Here is a 25,095-nt window from a genome sequence, read left to right as displayed (position 1 = left end):
TTTTCAGGAATTTATTTTTATTTCGTCTATTTCTCAAAGGAAGCAGAAAAAAAACATCACATGCTCTTTTTCTTTTAAAATATAGAACCTCGTAAGCTATCCTATTCTTATGTGTATTTTTCTTCATCTTGATATTTCCTTTCTACAACGTGCAACAAAAGAGATAAATCTTTTATTTAAGAAAACGTAAACTTTATGTTTTTACAAAAATGAAAAGAAACATCACCTAAGAAAACTACATAGAAATTAAGCTTAAATGTTTTTTTATCCCTTAGTATTTAATTGGTATCACTTTGGTCCCTTAGTTAAAAAAAAGATTGTTTGAATATTTAAGTTTTGTTTAGTCTCGTTTTACTCCCTTCTGTTAGGTTTAATAAAAATCGTTAAATGTGGACACGTGTCACCTTATCATTGACTTTGAGAATTGTTTTTTACAAAAAAAAAATATATTATTTTTAAAAAAAAAAATAATAATAAAATCCCAGAACCAATGACAAGGTGACACGTGTGAACATAGGGACACGTGTCACTTTGTCATTGACTTTGAGATTTTTTTTAAATATATATATATATATATATATTTTTTAATTTTTTTTTTGTAAAAAAAAAATCAGAGCCAATGACAAGGTCACACGTATCCAGGAGTTAACTTTTTTTTTTAAACCCTAACGGAAACGGAAACCTAACAGAAAAGACCAAAACAAGACTAAAAGATAGTTAAAAGTACTTAAACAATCTTTTTTTTTAGTTAATGGACCAAAGCGATGCCAACTAAATACTTAAAGATCAAAAAAACATTTAAACCTAGAAATTATTCTAAAAGGCATTTTTATAAACTTGAAACACAATGTTTACTTGAATAGAAAATTAGAGAACAAAATCTGTGATCATAATAGTTTGGTTAAAAACAAATTGTTCAAGATAACCCAAATTTGTATATGGTTGAAACTATTTGTTAGACAATAGTTTCTCTGGGTCAAACTATGATTCCAAATTCACTCCATATACAACCGAACCCGACGAGAGCAAGTTCTAGCTGCCAAGAATTTGCAGGCCCAAAAGGAACGTGAAATACTAGTTTCTGAACTAGAAGAAGATAAAACAAGAAGCACAGAAAATTCAGGAAAAAAGATGTAGGAGCTCAAACGAGGTAGAAAAACACAAGCCGTGAATCTTCTAAATATCTTACTTCTGTTTTTTATTCTCCAAAGTGATGTGCATTTCCTTTTCCTGCACAGTTTATGGTTTGTGTTTGATTTTGTTAGATTCTCCTGGTTATTTGATTTTATAGGTCCCGAAGAACAAGGGGAATGTGAGATGTGCTTCTATAAGCACTGAAGAAAATACAAGTCCTGGTTCTCAGGATCAGACCGACCTTGAGAAATTGTTATTCAGAGTATGAGTCCAATTCTTCTCATGAGGTACGTGGAAGAGAATCTTCAAGTTTGAACCAGAACAATCTTCAGCTCTGAGTTAAGTAGCAAATCATGACACAGTAGAGGTCCTGCTACTGACCACAGAGTGACAGAGTCTCTATGCAAGAGTAAGTCCTATGCGGAATAAGAACACTTAACTAATCAAGTTAACTATCGTTGCAAGCTAGTTTCTAATAATCTATGATAAGACCTGTTTTAGACCAGAAGGCATGAAAGAACTATCTGTTTAAGACGAGAATGCCAGCCTGCTTAATAAGCCACATAGAACAAAAAAAGCAAGAAATGTAAAATAAAAGCATCAAAGACGGGTAAGAATTGGCAAAATTTAATAATGGGACATGTTCATCCAAATTTGTATACTGAACAAAACAATAAGACCTCACTAAGATTATTCAATTCAAATTCAAGAGAAGAACAGGACTAACTCTGCTCATGATATGGGGAAAATATCAAATTATACACACACTCATGTTTGTAAAACAAAAAACAAAAGAATCAATTCACAGAAAAAATATGAGCTATTTATATATCAAATCACAACATTACCTAACTGGACAAAGTTGAATAAAAAAATATACAGAAGGACTTATGCTGCTCTCTGGCCCCTGCGTGTCTTTGATATGATTTCCTTGAGACGGTCACTACTCTCACGGTGATAATCAATCCACAAACAGAGCTGCCTGATGGCCTCCCTCTTTTCCTCTCCCAAATCCAATATGCCTTCCTCTTTCTCTTTCATCGACTTCTCTAGCTCTCCAACTGTCTTCTTAAGTTCAACAACAGTTGCTGTCACATTCATCTTCTCTGATTCCTCCTTTCTTGCCTTCACCTCTAGCTTCTCAACCTTTTCCCTCAGAGTTAATTCCCCTTCCTTTTTACCCTGCAGTTCCTCTAACAAACAATCTTTATCTCTCTGTAACTGCCCCTTCACCCTATTCATCTTGCTGACAGATTCTTTTGCAACCTGAAGCTCATGGGAGATGTTTGATATGTAGTTCTCATGATTTTTGCTTTCGTCGGAAAATTTCCGGCTCAAAGTATCTATCCCAGATATCACACTGTTGACACACACTTTAACACTTGTGATAGTTTCATGAAAAGCTTCATTGTTAGCGGTGATTGTAGCTACCAGAGTAGCAATCCTGTCTTCAAGTTCTCTCTGAACTTGCTGAAACTCTCGTTCCGCCTTTCTAAAGCTCTCTTCCTTTTCACTTAGCAATTGTTCTGTAACCCGGAGCTTTTGGTTTGACAGGCGAAGCTTTACCTCAAGATTCCTGACATTCTCAAACAAAGTGCTAACCTCATCTCCTTTCTCTTCCAGGTCTCTTTTCAGGTCTTCAACTTGGTTTTCCAAATCAGTTACCATCTGATCTTTTGACCCAATGCCTTCACGAAACTCTTCTGCCATTTCTTCCATTTTCCTCTCTGCAACTTCAAGTTTGACCTTCCATTCATTAAACCAACTATCAATTTGTTTATATTCTTCATTCAACTTCTGATATGCATCTTCTTGTTCTTCCAATGTTCTCTGAAGATCCATGTTTTTGTAGGCTAATTCATTCTTTTCATTGTCAACCATTCTGAGGACTTCTGTGTGTTCTTCTTTGATATTGTCACAGCAGAGCTCCAATTCTTCTTTTGTTTTCTGCAAGGAAAGCAAGTCCTTTTGCAGATTGTCAACTTGAGCTGTGAAGGCAATTGTTTTTCCTGAAGCCTCTTCCTCTGCCTTATAAAGTTTATCCTGAAGTGTAGAGAACTCAAATTCTCTTGTTGCTAATCTTCTCTCCGAATGATCTATTTTGTCTGCTAGCTCCAAATTTTCCTGTGCCAGTTTACTGATCTCATCCCGGTTAGCACTGATTTGCTTTGCGTATTCACTTTCTTTTTGCTCTAAAGTGTTTAACTCACGGTCTTTGGCTCTTAATTGTTCTTCAACTTCACTCTTCTGGCTGCGTATGGAATCCAGCTCCAACTCCATTTTTTTGCGCTGCTGCGCTAATTCTTGTGCCAAATTAAGTTGAAGATTCTTAATTTGCTCACCAAAGGCAACTATTTGGGTTGAACCTTCTATCTCTGCCATATGAATTTTATCCTGGAGATGACTGATCACTTGGACGTTGGTCCTTATTTGCTCTTCGTCTTTGCTATTTTTGCTCTTAATGGTACTCATCTCCAGTTCCAGATTCTTTATCTGCCTGGTTAAATTTTCTCTGTCTTCCATAAGTCTCTCTTGTTCCAGGGATTTTCTGTCAAACTCCTCCTTCAGACATTGAATTTGAATTGAACACTCGGAATTTTCTTGGCTTTTTTCCACAAGCTGAACTTCCAAGTCAGATTTCTGGTGTTGTAGAGACTCCACTTCCTGCTGCAATACATTCAGCTCATTTGTAATGCTTTCAACTCGAGTTGAGGCTTCATTACTTTTAAAAATTATTTTCTCTTCCAGTTCATTTTTCTGAGCATGTAATGAGCTAATATCAGCCAACAAATTGTCTATCTGAGATGTCAAATCTGATATTTTGGAAGATGATTCATTCTCATTATCTTTGAGTTTCTTCATGATATCAGATAGTTCCTCCTCTCTTTCTTTTGCAAAATTTTCTCTGTCTTCCATAAGTCTCTCTTGTTCCAGGGATTTTCTGTCAACCTCCTCTTTCAGACTTTGAATTTGAATTGAACACTTAGAATTTTCTTGGCTTTTTTCCACAAGCTGAACTTCCAAGTCAAATTTCTGGTGTTGTAGAGACTCCACTTCCTGCTGCAACACATTCAGCTCATTTGTAATGCTTTCGGCTCGAGTTGAGGCTTCAGTACTTTTAAAAATTATTTGCTCTTCCAGTTCATTTTTCTGAGCATGTAATGAACTAATATCAGCCAACAAATTGTCTATCTGAGATGTCAAATCTGATATTTTGGAAGATGATTCATTCTCATTATCTTTGAGTTTCTTCATGATATCAGATAGTTCCTCCTCTCTTTCTTTTGCAAAATTTTCTCTGTCTTCCGTAAGTCTCTCTTGTTCCAGGGATTTTCTGTCAACCTCCTCTTTCAGACTTCGAATTTGAATTGAACACTCAGAATTTTCTTGGCTTTTTTCCACAAGCTGAACTTCCAAGTCAGATTTCTGGTGTTGTAGAGACTCCACTTCCTGCTGTAATGCATTCAGCTCATTTGTAATGCTTTCGACTCGAGTTGAGGCTTCATTACTTTTAAGAATTATATGTTCTTCCAGTTCAGTTTTCTGAGCATGTAATGAGCTTAAATCAGCCTGCAAATTGTTTATCTGAGATGTCAAATCTGATATTTTGGAAGATGATTCATCCCCGCTATCTTTGAGTTTCTTCATGATAGCAGATAGCTCCTCTTCTCTTTCTTTGGACTTCATTTCAAGTTCTGAAATTTGGTTTCGCAAGCCTAAATTGTGCTCTTCCAGTTCTCTTTTTTCAGTGGTGCAGCTCTTAAGTTGATCCTCCATATCTTTTTTCTCGTTTTGCAGTGATTCTAATTCCAGCCCCAGATTTGTGATCTGTGTCTCTAGTTCCCTGATAAGATTTGAGGACTCATTCTTATGCCCTTCGTGGATCTGAGTGAGGGTTGAAACTTCCCTGTCTTTCTCATCATGTTTCTCCTTGAACTGACTTAATTCAGATTCAAATTCCTGTATTCTGTTCTGAGACAGCTGAATCTCATTTGAAGCTTGTGAAATTTCTGCTTTTAATGATTTATTTTCTTCCTCTGTAACCTCCAGCTTGTGGCTTATTGTTGTTATTTGTTGTTCTGCATGTTTCAATTGCTGCTTCAGAATAGAAAGTTCATCTGTTGCTGCTTGTAATTCTTTTGCAATCACTAACTTATCATCTTTCAATTGATCAACGAGGTTTCTCAGGTCATCTGCAGTCTTCCTTTCCTCGTCAATCTGGTGAAGAGCTGTCTCTTTCTCCACGGCCAAGCTATTGTTTTCTGTCTTCATATCCTCCAATTTTTGACTCAGTTCAGCTTCTACTTTACCAGCAATGTCCAGTTGCTTATTTAGTTCAGTATTCTCAGCCAAAAGTTTTGATATCTGTATCCCAAATGCCTCGGCATCAGTTTTCAAATCCATACTAACCTTGTCTGCTTCTTGTATCTTGCTCAGTGCTGCAAGGTGTTTTGAATTTATGTCATCCTTCTCTTCATGTGTAATTGTCAACTTCTGATTTAAGTCAGCGGCTTCCTTATGTGCCACTTCAAGTTCTTGCTTTAATCCATCAATTATCTTTTGAAACTCATTTTCTAGTTGACCGTTTTTGCTGCCTCTGTCCTTTGAAGAATAATCCGAATCCGAATCTGAATCAGAGCTAGATGAAGAACTTCCTTTTTCTCGCTTGCCTTTGATCCTTTTCTTTAACTCACCTGTCAGATGATCATGTTGTGTGTAAATCAATTGGTATTGATTGTGGATATCCTCAATCAATTCAGCAAGTGGTTCCCTCTTCAAAAGTTCTGCTGGGGTACCATCTTCTTCAAGGTTGTCATCTTTAATAAGTTTCAATATCCTTTTGACTTTGTCTTCAATTTCTGTAGCAAAATTAGAAAAAGTCGAAATCATTTGTATGATCAACATAAGGTGATATACATATATCATAGTATAATTTTCCTAGTGATCTTCCATGATATCATTTCAGCTGTCATGGGGCAGAGTGTAATTGTGGATAGAGATTGTACCTGTTTTAGCTCCCTGGAGCTGCTCTTCTTTATCAGGGTCAATGTGACTTTCAAACAGGGATTTTATAGACTTTCTCAAGTGATGTTTCACCATCTTCTCCACTGATATCCAATTTCTTAGCAATATCAAGTCAGAGATAATTTGTTCACCATGTAGATTCCTGGAAGTGAAGTGCTGAAAATTTTAACACAATTATTTGATATTTGAGCACTGAGGTGCACATAATTTTTTTACAAAGTCAATTTTGAAGAATCTGTTTTTTTCCTAAGGAAAAGAAAAATAATTATAGATGATATAAATGGTTGAGATTTTAGGCCTGCATCGTCTCAGTTAATGTTTTTGCTTTGGTTCTATCAAAAGAGCTATCTTAAGATCATGGTTTCAGATTAGGTGTTATTTTGGTTGTGTCTCATCGTGCTGGCTGGAAATAATTGGGAAGGTTGTGTCAAGGTGTTGTTTGCAGCTATATGGATAGAAGTGAGGGATCAACTACTTGATTGCCATATTTCGTTAGTAGATATATTTTGGAAATTAAGAACCTGAGAGAGTTATGGTTGTTTGATTTATTTTGGTTCTGATTATTTGGATAGTTAGTCTGAAATAATGTTCAGTCTAAATTGGAGTTTTCACTATGCAGGTTGGTTTGGGAGATTGCAGTAGAGGAGTAATTCTTGTGTGGAGAAAACATGTACCATGGGAAATAATAATTTAATGAAGATATGGAGGGATGGTTGTTTGGGCTCCTGTTTGGTTTCTTAGGGATCAACTACTTGATTGCCATATTTCGTTAGTAGATATATTTTGGAAATTAAGAACCTGAGAGAGTTATGGTTGTTTGATTTATTTTGGTTCTGATTATTTGGATAGTTAGTCTGAAATAATGTTCAGTCTAAATTGGAGTTTTCACTATGCAGGTTGGTTTGGGAGATTGTAGTAGAGGAGTAATTCTTGTGTGGAGAAAACATGTACCATGGGAAATAATAATTTAATGAAGATATGGAGGGATGGTTGTTTGGGCTCCTGTTTGGTTTCTTAAAGTGAAGTACACTGGTTGTGAGAGGTTGATTGCCTCTATTGGCTGGTTGCAGTATAGGTGTTATACTTGGCTTGCAAAATGGTTTAGATGTGAATAGCAACGGATAGAAGGCTGTGAGGCTTGGGATTTTGCAAGATTGCAGAATTTTATCCTTGATACTTAATGTATTCCATAGTTATCAATTATATAGGCTTCGAAGGGGATAGTTCTTCTTTTGCTACTTATTTGTGCCAATTCCTGCACAGTTTGGCAGTGTGGCTTTTAGGTTGTGTTCATGATTGTTTGGTTTGATTGGTGTGTATTTGCACGTATCCTTTTTGTATTGTTTGCTATCTTCCACTTGTGCATGCTGAGTTTTTTTAAAAAATTTAATAAAATACTTAACGCAAACACATGTTGCAGGGAAAACAAAAACGTTGAAATATAGGAAAGATTGTATCATTATTTGGGGTTCATTCGAACAAGGCACTACTAATGTTTCATATGATGGAAATTGGGTTTAGTTACGGATTATATGTGATTAACTGGGGCCATAAACTACAAAAATAAAGGACAAAAAGAAAGGTGAATGGTGTCAAAAAGATACTAAATGCGGTTGCCATAATTACTGTTACTAAACCAAAATGTGGTCCCAAACTCTAAATTAACGCACCACTGGTCCAAATTTTAAGCTATTACGGATTTAACAAGATTCTATTACTGAGAACGGAATTATCAAAATGCAATTTTTTTTTAAGGAAAATAATCAAAATGCAATTAGATTATCAATTTAAAACCAAAAATAAAAGAAAGAAACAGAGCCACTAAGTTCCAAGACTACAACTCAGCTACAGTCTACCGCCACGACTACAACTTCCAAGAATTAAGTTTTTTATTATTTAATTTTAAAAATTAAAAAACAAATTTGTAATATACTACTACCCAAGAAAGAAAAAAAAATGGAAAAAACATGCTTGCAATCTTACATACATGATCCCTAATATATATGCTCAATGTTCTTATAACAATTATCAATATTTTGGTAAATTGGAATAAGTACCTTAAATATTGCTTCAAGTTTTCCTTATATCCTCTTTTCTGAATCTGTTAAGCTCTAACAACAATATTGCAGCAACCTACAAAGAAAAGGAAAAAAAATTATAAAAGACACAGCAAATTCAATGCAACAAACAGAATTGAGCTTCAAACCTATGTTATTGATGATGATAAAAATACCAAAGGTAAATAGAAATACTAAAATATACTCATACTGAATAGGATGTATGGTTTTCTTACCAATTGACTAAGCTAATCTAACGCCTGTTTAGCAAGCACAATAAGCTAGTTTATAGTTGATATTCTTATAATTTTTAAGTTCATATGACTGATAAAAACTCTTTGATAACCTCTTTTTCACCAAATTATAAGTTATTTTTAATAGATTTTTTATAAGCTAATTCAAGTAAATTAAAGCTTATAGCATATCTTTACTTGAATTAGCTTCTAGCATATCGTCCCCGTGAGCATAGCTCAATTGGCAGGACATGCATTGTTATATGCAGGAGCCGGGGTTCGAACCCCATACATCTCATCCAATTATTCATCTTGAAAAAGGTTAATTCTAGGCACCTGACCAAAAAAAAAAAACTTATAGCTTATCTTTTTTTTTTTATCTTGATTGAAAAAATTAAAAATTAGTTGAAAAATATTTTTTTTATAAGTTCATTCAAATTTCAAACACTGATTTTATCAAACAAAACAAATTCAACCAGGTAGTGCTATCACTTATCCGTTAAAAGCTCATCTGGTAACATATCACCATTCCAATATCATTATTACTTTAGCGAAAAAAAAGGCTTATTAGATTTTTATTTCTTAGATTCCAAAGTAACGTAAAGAGCATAATCATCAAAGATCAGCATCTTTTACAAGATTAATTAATAGCACAATAAATAATTCAGATTAAGGATCAAGATACAGGATTAACTAAGTTCAAATCAAAACAATATCCAATTTCTGCGGAGTATACAAAGAAACATTAATAATTAATTAATAAACAAAGTAGAAACTTAGAGAATTGAATAAAAGCTTACGTGAGTGATTTGAATTTCAAGTAGATTAAGTTGATCTGATCGAATCCAAAAGCTGAAACCAAAGAGCTTCTTCAAGTCTTCAACTATAAGAGAATCAATAATTGAATTGAATTTGAAGTGAAAACGCAAGAAGAAGGAAATGAAAAATTTGAAAAACGGAATTCACTGTTACCTCTGTGAGAGTTGAAAAAGAAGATGATGAAGAAAAGAAACTTGGAGAAAGAGAGTTAGGAAGAGGTGTTGAGTTAATGCAAGAGAGACAGATACAGAGACTATAGTTTAAGTTTACAAAATATTAATAATTTGTTTTTGTAAAATAATAATAATGGAATTGAAAAGTGGCTTTGTTTTGTTTGGATTAGAGCGCTCTAAAGAGACGCCAGCACTTTTCATCTTCAAATTTCATGAATGGAATCTTTGGATTGTTTATTCCGATGTTTGCCCCCTCTCTTCTCTATTTATTACCCATAATGCCATTCATTTTACTTGGGCGGGGACATGCCGACGTGTCATCATCCTTATTATTTTGAAATTTCTAGCCACTCCAGATCAATGTAATTTGCATCACATAAAAAAGTCTAACAAATTCTAATTCAACTTATAAATATCAAAATTGCAAAGCCGGACGTCGTAATTTAAGTTTAAACCTAGAACCTCATAGTTGTATATAAGTTTAATTTCAGTCAAACACCTATTATAGTCATAATCATACAACTTTAAAGATAAAGTTACTCTTTTTATTTCATAAACAATACTCCCTCCGTCCTAAATTATAAGCAAAAAAAAACTTATTTTCTTTGTCCTAAATTATAAGCAAAACAAACAACTTTTATCATATTTAATTATCTTTTTTCAAAAAATCATCTTTTCCAAAAGAAAATTAAATGTAAAATGCATTCAATTTGCTCTCTTTTTTATTTTCTCTATAATCAACTACCAATGAAAATTATAATAGTTTAGATTTAGATCCTAGACGTTTATGTACTGAGTTAATTTTTCAACTAGAGTTTCTCTCCTATTCTCCCTAGTCTTTAGACTACAAATTCACCTTTACAAGTTACTCGCCTATATACTACCCCTAGTCCTTTACAAGTTTAGGTATTTAAGTTTTTGAACCAAAAGGAGAATTAATTTCCCTATAATCTGATTTGGTTCTGAAGATAAGTGGGTCGATCGCTTTTGATTCGAGATCGAGAGTCACTTCTTTGGTTCAAGTTTAGTTTTGGACTTTTTTGGTGTTATTTCGATGGACTAGAGGTTGCGCGGTGGTGGAAGCGGATTGATATTTGGAAAAGGAGTTCTTCAGATGTGACTCACTTTTGGTGATGAGGACTGGTTCCTCTTTTACAAGGGTGTTCTTTTGAGGTGAGTAGTGGTGATGAGGGTTATGAATGTCGTTTTTTCAGTGGTCAGTAAGTATATGAGTCAGTTTTAGGGGGTGATGTTTATTTTGGTGGGGGTTGTCCTTATGAGTGTCTTTATTGGGTTTTATTTTTGGGTGTTCCGCCTATATACGACATCTTTAGTTTGTACCTTCTCTTAGAAATCGTGGTTCGCCCTAACACACCCCCCACAAATTCGGCTTGTGAGGTGAGGGTTGCCCCCACTTATCCCCACATTGGGACTCTTAACACACCCCCTCACGACCAGCACTCTTGGGCTTGGTTCATGGACATAAATGGTGGGTGGCTCGATAGCGGAAACCTGATAGCAGGTGGCCCAATGGATCTTGAAGAGGCTCTGATACCATCTTAGAAATCGTGGTTGGGCCTAACACAACCCACAAAACCGGCTTATGAGGTGAGGATTGTCCCCACTTATAAACACATTGTCAGGTCATCACCTATTCGATGTGGAACTTTTAACACCTTCTGTAACATCGGTCTATGTTCGTCTTGTGCAAAAACCTGATTTTTAATAAAAAAAAATTGCTGATTCAAAAAAAAAAATTCCCTAAATATAATATTGTATGTAAAGCTAGTTTCCCTAAAATATCAAACATAATACTAACATTGATATTTTTTCTAGTGAATAATATCATTAATCTATTAGTCTCTCAATAATCTTTTGTACCATATATTATATAGAAATGGAATATGTGGTCTTAAACAAACTTGTCTATTAAAATATTATATTGTTGGTGTTATTAAAAATGATAAGAATTTATATCATATTTGATATTCCCTCTCTTTCAAAATGAGTGTCACTTTAGCAAAAAACATTGTTCAAAATGAATGTCACTTTACATTTCTAATACAACTTTAATTTTTTTTCTTTCAACTTTTCTCTCACACAATTTTCAATCCAACTTTAAATTTGTCTTTTTCTTATAAAGCAAAGACAATTTAATAAAAGTATTATGTCTAATGATTATTTCATTTTATTCATTAATTTTTTATGCAATTGGCTAAAACGACATTTATTTTGAAACGGATGGAGTATATTGTCGGTATCATGAAAAAGATAAGTATATATTATTACTATCATTCAAAAATATAAACACGATTTGTTACAATTCAAAAGTCATAACTCACAAATACCTAACCTTATATCTAAAGCAAATAAATAATTCAAATTAACATATAAGTAATTCAAATACAATCCAAAACTCTATAATTCAAGTACAATTAAACCCAATAGAATCACGGTTCGGAAGTAACAATGTCAATAATAGAATCAAAACAGCAAAATTATTACTTAGGAACAAACAAAAATTGCCAGAAAGGTGCAGAATACGATGCCGCGAAGATCCCCTTTACCATGTTGTGTTTGATCTGTCTCCAGCTACTCCACGTAATCACTAACTGGACCTTTTTCATGCTCATGCTCTCATTGTTCTGTAACGAGGCAGTTTCCTCGTGCCGGCAATTACAAATCACGTGACCAATTATTGTCACCTTTTACAGCTTCATAATGTTTTTGTTTTTGTTTTCGTTAATGTCTTTTCTTTTTGGTCCTTGACATAGTAAGTTTAACTATTGTCAGCGAACACCAACATATGCTCCCTCCTTTCTCAAATGTAACTAATTTTTTACTTTTATTTTCTTAGGTTCATTCAATAAATGATGTACATAATCTATAATATAGACCACATATATTGTTTATTGAATGAACTTAAAAAGTAAAAAGTTGCTTACATTTGAGACCGGAAGAAGCAGATTCAAGCATGTGAATAGAATCCAAGCATGGGAATAAAATTAGTAAATAAATATTAAGGTTGTATTTGGTAACACAAATAAGTTAGCTTATAACTTGTTGGACAAACTTATAACCTTATTTTAATAGCATTCGATGTGTTTGGTAAAAAACTTTTTTTATTAGCTTAATTATAACGTTTTTAAGAAGCTAATGTAAGTAGTTTTTGAGTTTTTAATTTTTAACTTTTTACATTTTCTTTCATTTTTAACCTTTAACATTATTTTATTATTTTTTATAAACAAAAAAAAATTGGCCACGTTAAAAACAAGCTACCCACGTTATTATTCTTGAGACAGTAACCGCTGCACTACCTCAATGCTTTTTTTTTTTTTTTTTTTTAACTTAATTGCACTTTTGGACCCCCCTATCTTTTCAAAAGTTGCGGTTATGGATCCCTAATTAATTTAAATACAAAACAGCCCTCTATGTTTTAATTCTTTGACAGTTTTGGACCCCAAGGCAAAAAAAAAAAAATTGACACGTGGCACCTCACTTAGGGTGCCACGTCAGCGTTGACCGAGTCAACAATGGACTGGGGGTCCAAAATTGCCAAAGAATCAAAACATAGGGGGTTGTTTTGTATTTAAATTAGTTAGGGGTCCATAACTGCAACTTTTAAAAAGATAGGAGTTCAAAAGTGCAATTAAGTCTTTTTTTTTAATTGATTTTATGTTTGAAACGGTTTCTGTTAAATTCCTATTACTTATATAGCATCTTTTTCTTTTTCTTTTCGTATATTTACCATATTAAATAAAACATACAAATATTTTTATTTATTTTTTTCAAAAGTAAAAAATAAAACATACAATTTTACAAAAAAAAATTGAAAGATATAATTATGAAGTTGAGCAAATTTAGTTAAAAAAATATCTCAATGAAGTTTATATTTCATATTTATAATTTTCTAGAGGAAAAATATTTATAATTTAGTTAAAAATGTTTATATATTTTTTTAGGTGAAAAAATGTTTATACATATAACTTATATAAATTAAACATACATGTACTTTTATGTCATTTCATATTTATTAATTACTTAAAAAGCTAGTTTTACAAAACATTTTAATTTTAATAGGTTCTGATACTATTTTAGAAATTATAATTGATCTTAACATAATCCCACAAAACTAGATTGTGAAACGAGGATTGTCATCACTTATGAACACATGTTCAAACCCAATTTTGTCCGAAATGAGACTCTTTTAAGAAGATGATTTTCTGAAACATTAATGTGGGAGGTAATCTAACCTCGAGCTTAAAAAATTGGATGTCTCTCCTGGATTATATTTCCCCACACTGTAATTTTAGCATATATATTTTGATATATTTTAGGAAGGAAAATGCAACACTAGTAACCCTAAAAAAACCAAATATAATAAAAAAAAAAATTAAAACTTGTGTAATTAAATACTTAAAAGTGTAAAAAATGTTATTTTCAATGTAAAATTTACGTTTCTTATTTCTTTAACTAATGCCTTGAGACACTAGCTTTTGACCCAAAATAAAATAAAAAGATGTTTTGTTATATCAACCGTTAGATTCTAGCTCTTTGCATTTTCTAGCTTTATCTCTTTTATAAATAACTTAGAGCATGTTTGAAACACTTCCCTAAAACTCTTTTTTAGTTTTTAAAAAACTTGAAAATTAAAAACTTATTCGTTAAACTATTTTTTAAAATTACAGTTTTGGAAACTGTTTCGAATTTTTTAATTTTAAAGACTAAAACTAAAACATGTAAAAAGATAACTATTGTAAGAAGAGAATTTATATATTTTAAAAACTGAAAACAAAAACTATTTTAAACATGCCCCTTGATCATCCATCATTGAAGTATTAAATTCAGTTTCCCAGTATCAACTTCCTACTATACTTTTCTTCTTCTTCTTCTTCAATGGTTACTTCTGATAACGATCATTCTATTTTCAATGTGAGCAACAATGATACAGCCATTGATCTTTCTTTAGCCATCACCGTGGAAGCTTCTGATCCTTACTAGAATGCCTATTATCTTCATCCAGAAGTAACCTGGTGATATTTTTTGGTAGCCCCTTTGAATGTGACGAATCATCTTCGATAGAGCGTGCAATGAGAAGAACTCTTTTCTCCAAGAATATTCTGAAGTTTGTGTTGTGGCAAGCGTGAGATGAGTTAGTAATGTCATATTGATTGATTAGTAAAGTGAAGATTGAACAACATATAAGTGAGATGACTCATAAACTCAATGTCTTAAATTTTTGAGTCAAGATGTAGTGTTCAACTTGCTTATATAATTGTTATTTCTCCAATAGAGGATGATCTTGTCGACTCCCTAATTACAACGAGTTATTTAAGAAGACATTAAGTATTGTATCAAATCCTTATTTATCACTAATTACATATACAATTTTTTTTAGAAACACTAATTACACCTAAAGTATGATAACTATTCAGATGAGTGATATTTGAACAACGAAAGCATATAACAATTTTTTATATACACCTAAAGTATGTGTTAGTTTGATTAAAGAAGAGAGGAACAAATTGTTAGTAAATTGACAACTGTATAAAAAAAATACCGTATTAGACAAGTTTTAGATTGTCGAAATAACTCTTTTCTCAACTATTAAATTAAGGGAAAATTCTAAAGCATATCACAGTGTATCTTCCACACTCTATTTTCTCACAATGTCACTAATATGTTAAATTTCGAAGAGTTACATTACATAAAAGAAATATTTGAAAATATCAATTGATGAGGATGAGAGTCAGGATACAAACATCACTTTAGTTGTAAGTATTACTATTCTATTCTATAAACCATTATTTGGAAATATTAAAACTGTTTTGCAGATTTGGATTTAACGAATGTGTAAAAGGATAAAGAGTGGCTCTTGAGTCTTGCTTGCGTTGCAGGTGTTTGTATTTCTTTTTGTAAACATTTCTAACTGTTTTTTCTGCGATAATAGATCCACCTATCACTTTGGTAATCAGGCCTATTGTGCCACCATATTTTTTAAACTGGCTAAAATCAAAAATTGAAAGGGGTAAAGTAAGAAAAACAATAATAGAATGAATCATTTTTCAATTTTACAAAACTTAGGAGTATTGGTTTCCAATGACTCCATCTCCATGTACAATAATAAGCAGAAAAAAGAAAGTTCATGTCTTCTTATTAACTCTCATACTTGTGACCAAATTCATTAGATAGTTACACCGGTCGCGATGAAACTCAACAACCAAACAAAGCTGTCTTATTGCTTCCCTCTTCTTCTCCCCAAGGCTATCCAAATCCTCATCCTTTTCTTTCAGATTCTTTTCCATTTTCCCCACTTTCTTTTCAAGCTGGCTCACTGCATTTGTCAAGTTCAATTTCTCTCCTCCTTCTTTGCTCACTGTGGCTTCTAAATTCCATACTTTGTCTCTTAACAACAATTCCTGCTCTTCTTTTTCGCTCAGTAGCGTTGTAAGACAATCCACATTTTCCTTCAATTGTTTCATTTCGACGTTCATTTTCTTTATCCAATCCTTCGCAAACTGAACCTCACAAAGCATTTTAGACACATTGCTCATGACACACTCTCTGTGTTCCTCGACTTTCGCAGCCACTACATCTAATCCATTTAGAGCAGCATCAAATTCAAAACCCTTTAGATCAACCACTGGTGAGTGTGTTTCCTCACTTGCATTTGCAGTAACATTAGCAGCACCCTCTTTAAGCCTTCTTAGTTCCTCTTCATAAATAGAAACTTTCTCCCCAAGAATCTTGTTCTCTTCCTCGTACCTTATCTTTGTTAATTTGCAACTGCTTTTGTTCTCATTGTTCAATTGTTCTGCTACGTGGATCCTCTGGTGCAACAAGCGGATATTGTCTTCCATTTTCTTCCTCAACTTTTCTGCCAATTCTTCCATTTTCCTTTCTGTCGATCGCTGATTCAACATAAGTTTATTCGAGGTGATTATGGTTTGTTTTTGCTCCGCATTTATTCGGTCAATGGTTGATGTCTGATCCTTTATAGTTTTCTCTTGATCAGCTATCTGGCCTGTCAACTTTGTGTTCAAAGTTTCTATCTTTGCTAAGCTTTCTGCATATTCCTTCTGGTTTCGCTCATTCTGGAGTTCCAACTTGGTTTTATGTTCCTGCAAATTGTCCAACGCTAGCCTCATGTCATTAACTTCAGCTTTTAAAGCCATAATCTCAATTGAAGCTCCATTTTCATCGCTATCGTTTTCCTTTAAAAAATTTGATATCTCTTCACCTCTTTGTATCATTGCTGCTTTCAGTTCATGGTTTCTATCCTGCAGGGCCTTATTTTCATTCATCAGTTGTTTAATCTCATAATTTGTATCTCTTAACTGCTCTTCCAACTCATTTCTCTGATTGATTTGAGTTTCCAATTCGAGTTCCATGTTCTTTAACCTCGCAAGAAAACCTTCTTTCTCTTCCATCATAGTTTGTTCAGTAGATCTCATTTCAGCTAACTCCTCTTGCAACTCACTTTTCTGGTTGCTTTGTGTTTCCAATTTGAATTCCATTTCCTTTAACCGCGCAAGAAAACCCTCTTTCTCTTCCATCATAGTATGTTCGGTTGATTTCATTTCGGCTAAATTCTCCTTTAAATTTTCCATCTGAATTAGGAACTGGGATATTTCTTCTGCTTTTCTTTCCAACTGAGCTTCTAATTCTTTGTTATGATTCTCTATAGAATCTAACTTTTGTTGCATAACGTTAAGCTTCTCCATCAAGTCATCTCTTTGCATAGACGCTTCATTTTGATCACATTTTATTTTTTCTTCCATCTCATCTTTTTGGGTCCTCAGAGATTCGGTCTCAAGTACAAGTTCGTTGACTTGTGCCATCAATATTACAATGTTGGATTTTGCTTGTTCCTCGCTGTTGTTGAGTTTCATCTCCAGATCAGATACCACACCTTGTTTCTCTTTCAACAACGACTCAAGTTCCATGACATGATTCTGTAGCTCAGTATTTTGTATGCTTAGTTGTTTAACTTCATTTGCTTGGCTTTCAATTTGAAGTTCTAGATTCGTTTTATCGTTGCTCAAGCTCCTCATCTCTTCCATTAGTGAAGTTAATTTTCTTTCAATTTCGGTTGCCTCAACTGATGCTTCAGTCTTAAGAACTTGATTGGTATTGCCAATATTTTGGCTAAGATCTGTCACCTCTCTATTATCACCTGTATCAGATTCCTGCTTAACAGTGTCCGCTACTTTTTGTTCTTCCTTTGAGGAAAAGTACTCCGAGTCTGAGTCAGATGAAAACATTAAATCTTTTCTTTGGTTAGAAACCACTTTCCCAATGAGATTATCATATTGTGCATTAAGTGACTGGTACTGCTTGTATAAGTCCTCCGTTAATCCCATAAGTTCTGTATCTTTTCTAGAACGTCTAGGACTCGCATCTTTTTTGCTTTGGTTTTCGTTCTTAATAAGCTTCTGGATTTTTGTGATCTTGGTTTCAATGCCTGCATAAAATGGGAAATTATGATACATTTACATTAATAAAATCCCAAACATTTCAAAATTCAGTTAGAAAAAGCTGTCAATTGCAAAGACTACAAATATAAGTGTTACGATTTCTTAGTTGCAACAATATTAGCAAGAACATCACTGATGGTGTAGTCCGCCTTGGGGTGTGCTAAAGTAGGCCTTATTATACCGCATTACCTTTAAGCAACTCACCTCCTTTTCACTTCAATAGTGCAAACACTCCAATCGGATTCCAAAAGTTACCACATTTTTTCGCATTCAATGTTTCATTTTAATTTTTTATTCATATGGATTGGTTGCTTATTCTACAAGCAACCATCCTTACATGTGATAGTTAAGTCACACCTTTCATGTATTAAACTGATTACAGTTTAAGAACTCCTATAAGCATTCTAGCGACTTCATTGACTAGTATGCATCCAAGCTTTAAGTAATCATTTCAATCCTTCATTCCTATTCTAAAGCAAGGTGACTGATCTCTTAGTAATCTTACAGGCCAATAGCCTATTCCAAAATTCATATGTGATATAAGAAAGAATCCACACCTGTTTTAGTCTTTTTGAGTTCTTCAGCATTTTCAGGATCAATTTCGACAATGATCTCAATTGATTCCATTGAGTTGTGATTTATCATCTTTTACAATAGGAGTACCAGCAATGCTACATATAGAAGGAAATCCTGACTAAGGAACTCTCCCTTGTCTCCACAAATGACCAAGAACCCTGAAATTGAGAAATGAATAAAAAACGACCATTTAGAAGGCAATTAATTGTATATTTCTTTGCATACAAGTCAAAAGGAAGAAACGACATCTCAGTTCAAGATTTTCAAAAGCAACTATGATTTTTTTTTTTTTTTTAAAACTAATTTTATAAAAAGATGATGTTATAAGTGTTGGTCGACATTGGCTTTGTTTTTTTTTATTGAGATTTTAACATATTGTGGAGTGTTTGTTCAATACGAAAACATGAATAACTTAGTTCCAAAAAATAAAAAAAAAAACATTGTTGGAAAGGCTGAAACAAATTCTAAAGATGATTTTTAAGAGATTAACTGTAAAGTAAAAGAAAAGAAATCAAAAACTTTCTGCAAATTTAACCCATAATTTTCCCAATAACTAAATTGCACTTTAGCCTAATTGACATTACTATAGCCGTATTTCATCTGTCTTATTTTAAATTCAATAATTAAAAAACCATGTCATTCCAGTTTGGTTCTTATAATTCAATTGGTGGTCTACATGTATTGAGATGTTGACAAAATTTGCATCATGCCTTGACCCATTGCACTGCAAACAACCATGCAATTGTTTGTTTATCCACAAAACGGTGAATGTGTCTGGCTTAGGTTTAGGCACATGTCAACTTCCCACATACATTTGCAAATTGAAAAACAAGACCTTATTATATTCCCATGTTACAAATCCCTTACATCAAGATAAGCCTTTAAAAATTCTTTATTATTTGTTTTTTTTTTTCAAACAGAAAATGACCTTTGCCATTTCATTCAAAGTTCACTATTGAGTGCCAAAAAAGCAAATATTATATACAAAAGAGGGCCAAGGTGACAGCTCCAACTTATTACTATTGTTCCTTCAAAGAAAATTATTATTGCATAAATGGAACAATTAAGAAAACATAAGTCTTAAACTTACAGTTCATAATTACTAACACCCTTATTATATAAATCATATGGTTGTGTGTGTTTCTTCCTCTTTGTTTTGGAATCACTTTCTAATTTTAAAATGAAAATCATTAATAACCACTTTGATAAATATTCAATTTGACTTTATGATTTATGGAATATATTCATCAACAATTGAGAGAACTATAATATGGTGATGTACACAGAAACTAGAAAGGCTAGACCAATTTTGATCAAGGACATGAATCTAACAAACTCAACTTGGTCAAAATAAAACAACTTGTAAATAAAGGGGGGAAGAAAAAGCAACAACATTGATAAATCACAACAAGAAGAGAAACATAGAAAAGGCAACATAAAATTCCAGTTTCAAAAACATCACAATCGAATCTAGAGGATATATGTACAAACAATAAATTCCAATCAAATGGTACTAGTTGTTATGATGCTATGAATTTATGAAATGTAATCTTAATCTGAATTAGACAATTCGGCACATTTTTTTCCAGCATTTTATGTTGTACAAAATTTTGTTACATTGATCATTCCAATTTTAATAACAATCGGTTTCATCCTCCAAAAAAAGTTATGCAAATCAACAAAAAAATAATAGATCACGTAGCATTTGTGATTTCTCCAAATGTGTGAATGGAATACAATAATTACCTGAAAATGGAGCTTCATATGTACCGAATCGATTTGATTAAACCTGAAAAGTAAAGTAAAAGAATAAAAAACAAATATAATAAAAATGAATCTGAAACAATAATAATGAGTATATATATTATTGTTGTCGTGCCTGTCCCATTCTCTTTTGAGAGCAACATGTAATCTTGGCACTTCTATGGAACAAATGCCCTTGAAGATTAGAATTGTTACGCTCGGAAGCCCTTCAATATCATCACGCGAATGAGATACGAGATTTGAAACACTGCGATACAAATCAATTTTTTGGTGAAGTGAAATTACAAATCATCTCAAATTTCTTATTTTTACTTTTTTCTCATAGTTTTTTATGGAAACTTTTTTTTTTCCCTATATACATCTCAATTTTTAGAGGGTTTCCCAATTATTATTATTGATTTATCAAGATAAGCCATTCAACAAAAAAATTTATACGTCATTTATCAATTTCAAATAAATTAATAAACGTAATTAATATTGGATGGCGAAAAGAAAAATATGTCATTTTACAAAAATATCATTTATTAATGATATAAAAAAGATAAATTAAAAATGTTGGAAAAAGATAGAGTAATAAATAATAAGGACATAATAGAAAAATAAAAATTAATATTTCTTTCATAGTGTAAAATGACATATACTTTAGAATAAAGAGAGTTTTTATGGAAACAATGTTAATCGGATATTTGTCCAAAAACAATTGCTAATCACATATTGTTTATGTGACAAACACATTTAATTTGGGACAGACATATTTTTATGGAAACAAAGTCAGTCACATTTTTTTTATGCGCCAAAAAAATGTCACTCAGTGATGATTAGAACAATGCTATGAATACTTGACAACTATTGATGTTGGTGGTGATGCTTGTGGAGGAATGCGGACCAAAATTATATTCAAATCAGGATGATGCTGAATCATAATTTTTATTGCATGTTCTCAACTCACTAGAAGAACAAAAGGACGAGAATGCCTACAGATTGGTAGAAGAAATCAAATGCTTAGAATCAGATTTAGAAGAGGTGGAGATGTAACATGGCATAAGAAAATCCTCCAACTTGCAGAATGGCTCTTACTGTCAAAAGGAGAGTCTGTTTCTTAATGAAGAACTTTCAAGTTCAGAAACATTGGCGCGAGCATCCACATTTTCTAATGCAAATGAACTGACATTAAAAAATTTATGCCAACTTGAAAACCATTATGTTTCCATGAGATTTTGATGGTTCCGTGTAGTTAAGGTTTACATGGCTTTGCACATGAGAAACCATTTGAATATATTATTGTTTATAATTATATCATTAGCAGACATGATCTGTATTAATCAGTTGCTTTTACCAGGATAAACTAACTACTGTTATGAGGTAAATCTGTTACACCCTTAAAAATTGGGGGACACATCAATCTGTTGCAGAAAACACCTATAGAATTTTTAGATTAGCGTCTAAGTTTGAATGAACTGATGATAGGAACCCAACGTGAGCGTCCAAGTTTTCACAATCAACTGAACATACAAGAGGGCTTGTTCCGTGTTCCGCGGATTTCTCTAGTATAATGGATGCTCGATGATGACAGACAGTCATTCACTATTTTTAAAGTCTTTTTAATTAAGTTTTAAGTCTATTTTTATTAGTTTAGTATTTAATTTAGAGTCATTTTCAATAAGTTGTCGTTTTTAATTTATCGAGTGAAATAGCGTAGTATTATTATATTTAATAGTCAAATGTTCAAAGAAAGAAAACTTGGTTATGAATTGAAATTATTGTGCCACTTGGCTTTGTACTATGGGCCGGTGTGAATAAGAAAATGAGAGAATGACATTGACATTTGTTGGGCCAAGGAAGTGTCTATGAATTCTGATCCGTAACCAAAGAAAAGAAACCAATTATCTTTGCTATAAAAGGAGGCGCTACACTACCAGGAAAGTATTCAATCGCGTTTTGGTAAATCACGACTTGGCACGTAGAGATTACGGTTTTGGAGATTAGGATCAATTGGGAAAGGAAGCTACAACATGCAACACAATAGATAGATAGTAGGACATCTATGATTGCAGAAAACTTCAGGAGCGTGACATCTCTCGTTTGTAATTTCTTTTATCATGTTGTTTAATTCTATAATCATGAGTTGCTAATTTTTCAAGTGGTTGAGACTTAGATGAATCTGATGTAATCCCTAATTTGTTGAACTCCTTTAAATATCAATGAAAGTTTAGTCTTTATCCATGTTACTTTATGTTTAATGCTTTTTGTATGTTTATCATCGACCACTAACCTTGACTCTGAACTAGGTAATAAGTTTAACCTAAGTAATCAAGCTAGAGATAGATCATTATTAGGTTATGACATAGGGATTGACATAATAACATTTTGGTTTTGAATTCACTTAAGATATTAAGGGGTTGCCACTTGCGGGGAGAATTCTAGGTCAAGAGATTGGGTAGAGTTATTGTGTTAATCTGTCGTGAACCTAGATAATCATTGTTTGAATTACTAGTGCAAATTAGCATAGGAGAACTTCGGAAGATTTGAAGGTCTTAACCATACTTCTCTTTAATCTTCTAAATCAATCTTTTATTGTTTTTAATTCGTTTATGTTACAAAAATCAATTCAACTGCCTAGGGCACCCTTGAATTTAATACATCTTTTATTTTAACGTTTTTGCCGAGTAGAAATTGAAACAGTCCTTGTAATACGAACTTATAAATTTTATTACTTCGATATATTTTTAGTACAGTTGCTAAAAGTCTATCACTCGAGAGAGTATTTAATGATTTAGTGGGAGGGTTTGGGTAGCTCAACTCGTTTGGGTCAATGGAAATAAAAAAGTTAAGGAGAAAAATTCTAACATAACAACTAAAATTTGTCATTAAAAAAAAAAAAAAAGATTAAGTGGTTTGGTTCATCCAGAAAGGAGAAAAATGCTAACATAATAACATTTTTTTCTCAAGTACCTGTAGCACTAACCAATCTATATAAGATAAGCAAAAATTTGATTGTAACTATTCATAAGCCTCAAAGTCATGAAAATGTTGATCCAAATACGAGCCTTCTGATTTTATGCCAGAAAAATATCAAATGTATGAAGGTTCAGGTTTTGTTTTTACAATAATATGGTTAAAGGCATCTGTTTAAACTATTTGAGCTATGTTTTGCAAAAATGTATAATAGTACAAACCATAAATTTGCACATGATCGGTTCACTTAAACTCAAGCTACTTCAAAAAGAAAATAGATGATAATTTCTTCACTTTGCATTGAAACACTTCAAGCCATTAGAAATGCTGCTAATAATACCATTATTTTCATTTCTTTGCTCATTGCTTTCATTTGTTGACCCTTGGTTCTATGGATTACTTAACCTATTGTCGCAATCTTCATAATCTTAGAAGGCACTGGTGTGATTTGGGTGCCATCAAAGAGTTGTAAGTTATGTTCAACACTTGACTCTAAAACACTGGTTTCTGCATCAACTGATAATCCGTTGAAGATTTGGGACTGGGATCTCAATAAAACATCGCCTGTGGGTCAACCAACTAGTGTTTGTAGCTTAACCTTGTCAGAGCATACTAATGAGAAGGTTTGGTGTTAAATTTCATAGTATTATTTGGAAATTATGTTAGTGGTATCTTCAAGTGTTTGTGCATCACAATTTAAAGTTCATTTACAAAAAAAAAAAAAAAAAAATTGTCATTTTTGGATGTTAGATAGAGCATCAATGCATTAATAATGTGATTGATTTTCTGAGACTTAATAGTGACAACAAGTTTATGGTATCTAGATTTCCTCTGCTCTAAACGATCTCATTAACTACTTTAGTTTAAAACTCCTAAGGCTGCATATCAGAAATTTGACCTGTTTTTGTGTTAAACTCGCCTTATATTTTCATTCATGTCATTTTGTTGCTCACATCTTCCACCTCTTGCTTGAACAAAACTTTGCGGTTTATAAGCTACCAATGTATATCTTGCATGTGGTTCATAAACAATTGAGGAATATACTACTATCCATTGTAGCATTTCTTAGCCCCTGCTTGTTTTCACAGTGGAGGCAAGTTGGACGTGCGGTAGTTATGAAGCTACCTCGTGGAGCTGCGACATCAGCGCATATTGGGAGTAACATCACTATGGAAATAAACATCTGCTTAGGTTAGCTTTAACTTGACAAATACAAAAATGTTAAATTAGTAATTCAGCTATTTAGGTTAGTTTAATTGCACTTGTATTGTAATTTAACATCTATTCACAATATGCTCTGAAATGAGGGTATGCATCTCCTATTATGCGATTATGTATGCACAAATTTTGTGATATGTCATATCCGTGTCTTGCAGTATTATAATCTGTAATACTGAAAAGTTTTAAAAGAATATTATGATCTAGATGAGGGAGAGGGTAGTCCTGAGTTTTTTTATTTTTATGCTTATTTTATTACATTTATTTATTTTTGTATAGCGAGATACCTAAATAATCATGAAGGTTTACTTCAGATATGGTTTGAGAGAAGTTTTGCCTTTGTTCTTTATTGAGCCGAACAGTTTTACCCTTGCAACTCAGGCCAATATCTCAATCTAAATCTACACCTTTATGATTCTAAGGTTGAATTCAACATGTCAGGAAGTAAATTCAAGTTTTCATTATGGTAAAAAAATCATAAGAGTATAGACCATAATTACAAGTTTTCATTTGAATAAAAAGCTTGTTTATATAAAATTCTTGAGGATCAATCTTAAATCAGAGAAGCGGCTTCATCGTGAAAAGGTTTAACACTGCATAATGTACATGTTAGTTACTAACTTCGAAGCTCAAGAATATACCCAAGTTTTCCATGTAAGGTACA

General features: G+C 32.7%; 2 protein-coding genes across 3 annotated transcripts; both read right to left on the bottom strand.

The window, feature by feature from the left end:
* Positions 1-1,743: 1,743 nt before the first annotated feature.
* On the bottom strand, positions 1,744-9,584 carry LOC25502158 (COP1-interactive protein 1). 2 transcript variants are annotated; one of them, XM_024772809.2, is made up of 5 exons: positions 9,422-9,584; positions 9,250-9,332; positions 8,217-8,292; positions 6,141-6,315; positions 1,744-5,993 (listed from the first exon to the last, which is right to left on the bottom strand). In XM_024772809.2, the coding sequence occupies exons 4-5, from the start codon at positions 6,232-6,234 to the stop codon at positions 2,023-2,025; spliced, it is 4,065 nt and encodes a 1,354-aa protein (XP_024628577.2). In that variant the 5' UTR covers positions 6,235-6,315; positions 8,217-8,292; positions 9,250-9,332; positions 9,422-9,584; the 3' UTR covers positions 1,744-2,022. The 2 variants fall into 2 exon arrangements, with proteins under 2 accessions (XP_024628577.2, XP_013447167.2); XM_013591713.3 differs by having other exon boundaries at positions 6,141-6,301.
* Positions 9,585-15,549: 5,965 nt separating this feature from the next.
* Positions 15,550-18,645, bottom strand: LOC25502156 (COP1-interactive protein 1). Its single transcript, XM_013591711.3, has 2 exons — positions 18,476-18,645; positions 15,550-17,905 (listed from the first exon to the last, which is right to left on the bottom strand). The coding sequence occupies exons 1-2, from the start codon at positions 18,561-18,563 to the stop codon at positions 15,585-15,587; spliced, it is 2,409 nt and encodes an 802-aa protein (XP_013447165.1). The 5' UTR covers positions 18,564-18,645; the 3' UTR covers positions 15,550-15,584.
* Between the last annotated feature and the right edge of the window lie 6,450 nt (positions 18,646-25,095).

Source organism: Medicago truncatula, chromosome 8, assembly GCF_003473485.1.
Source record: "Medicago truncatula cultivar Jemalong A17 chromosome 8, MtrunA17r5.0-ANR, whole genome shotgun sequence".
NCBI classification, from domain to species: Eukaryota; Viridiplantae; Streptophyta; class Magnoliopsida; order Fabales; family Fabaceae; genus Medicago; species Medicago truncatula.
Note: the sequence above shows the minus strand (reverse complement) of the source record. Positions and strands in the feature narration are given on the sequence as shown.

Bases quoted from the DNA above. Each gene is read 5' to 3' on its own strand.
- LOC25502158 (XM_024772809.2), bottom strand. From the start codon at position 6,234: ATGGTGAAACATCACTTGAGAAAGTCTATAAAATCCCTGTTTGAAAGT. The intron at 5,994-6,140 runs GTACAATCTCTA...ATTTTGCTACAG, and splicing joins GCTCCAGGGAGCTAAAACAG to AAATTGAAGACAAAGTCAAA.
- LOC25502156 (XM_013591711.3), bottom strand. From the start codon at position 18,563: ATGATAAATCACAACTCAATGGAATCAATTGAGATCATTGTCGAAATT. The intron at 17,906-18,475 runs GTGTGGATTCTT...CATTTTATGCAG, and splicing joins ACTCAAAAAGACTAAAACAG to GCATTGAAACCAAGATCACA.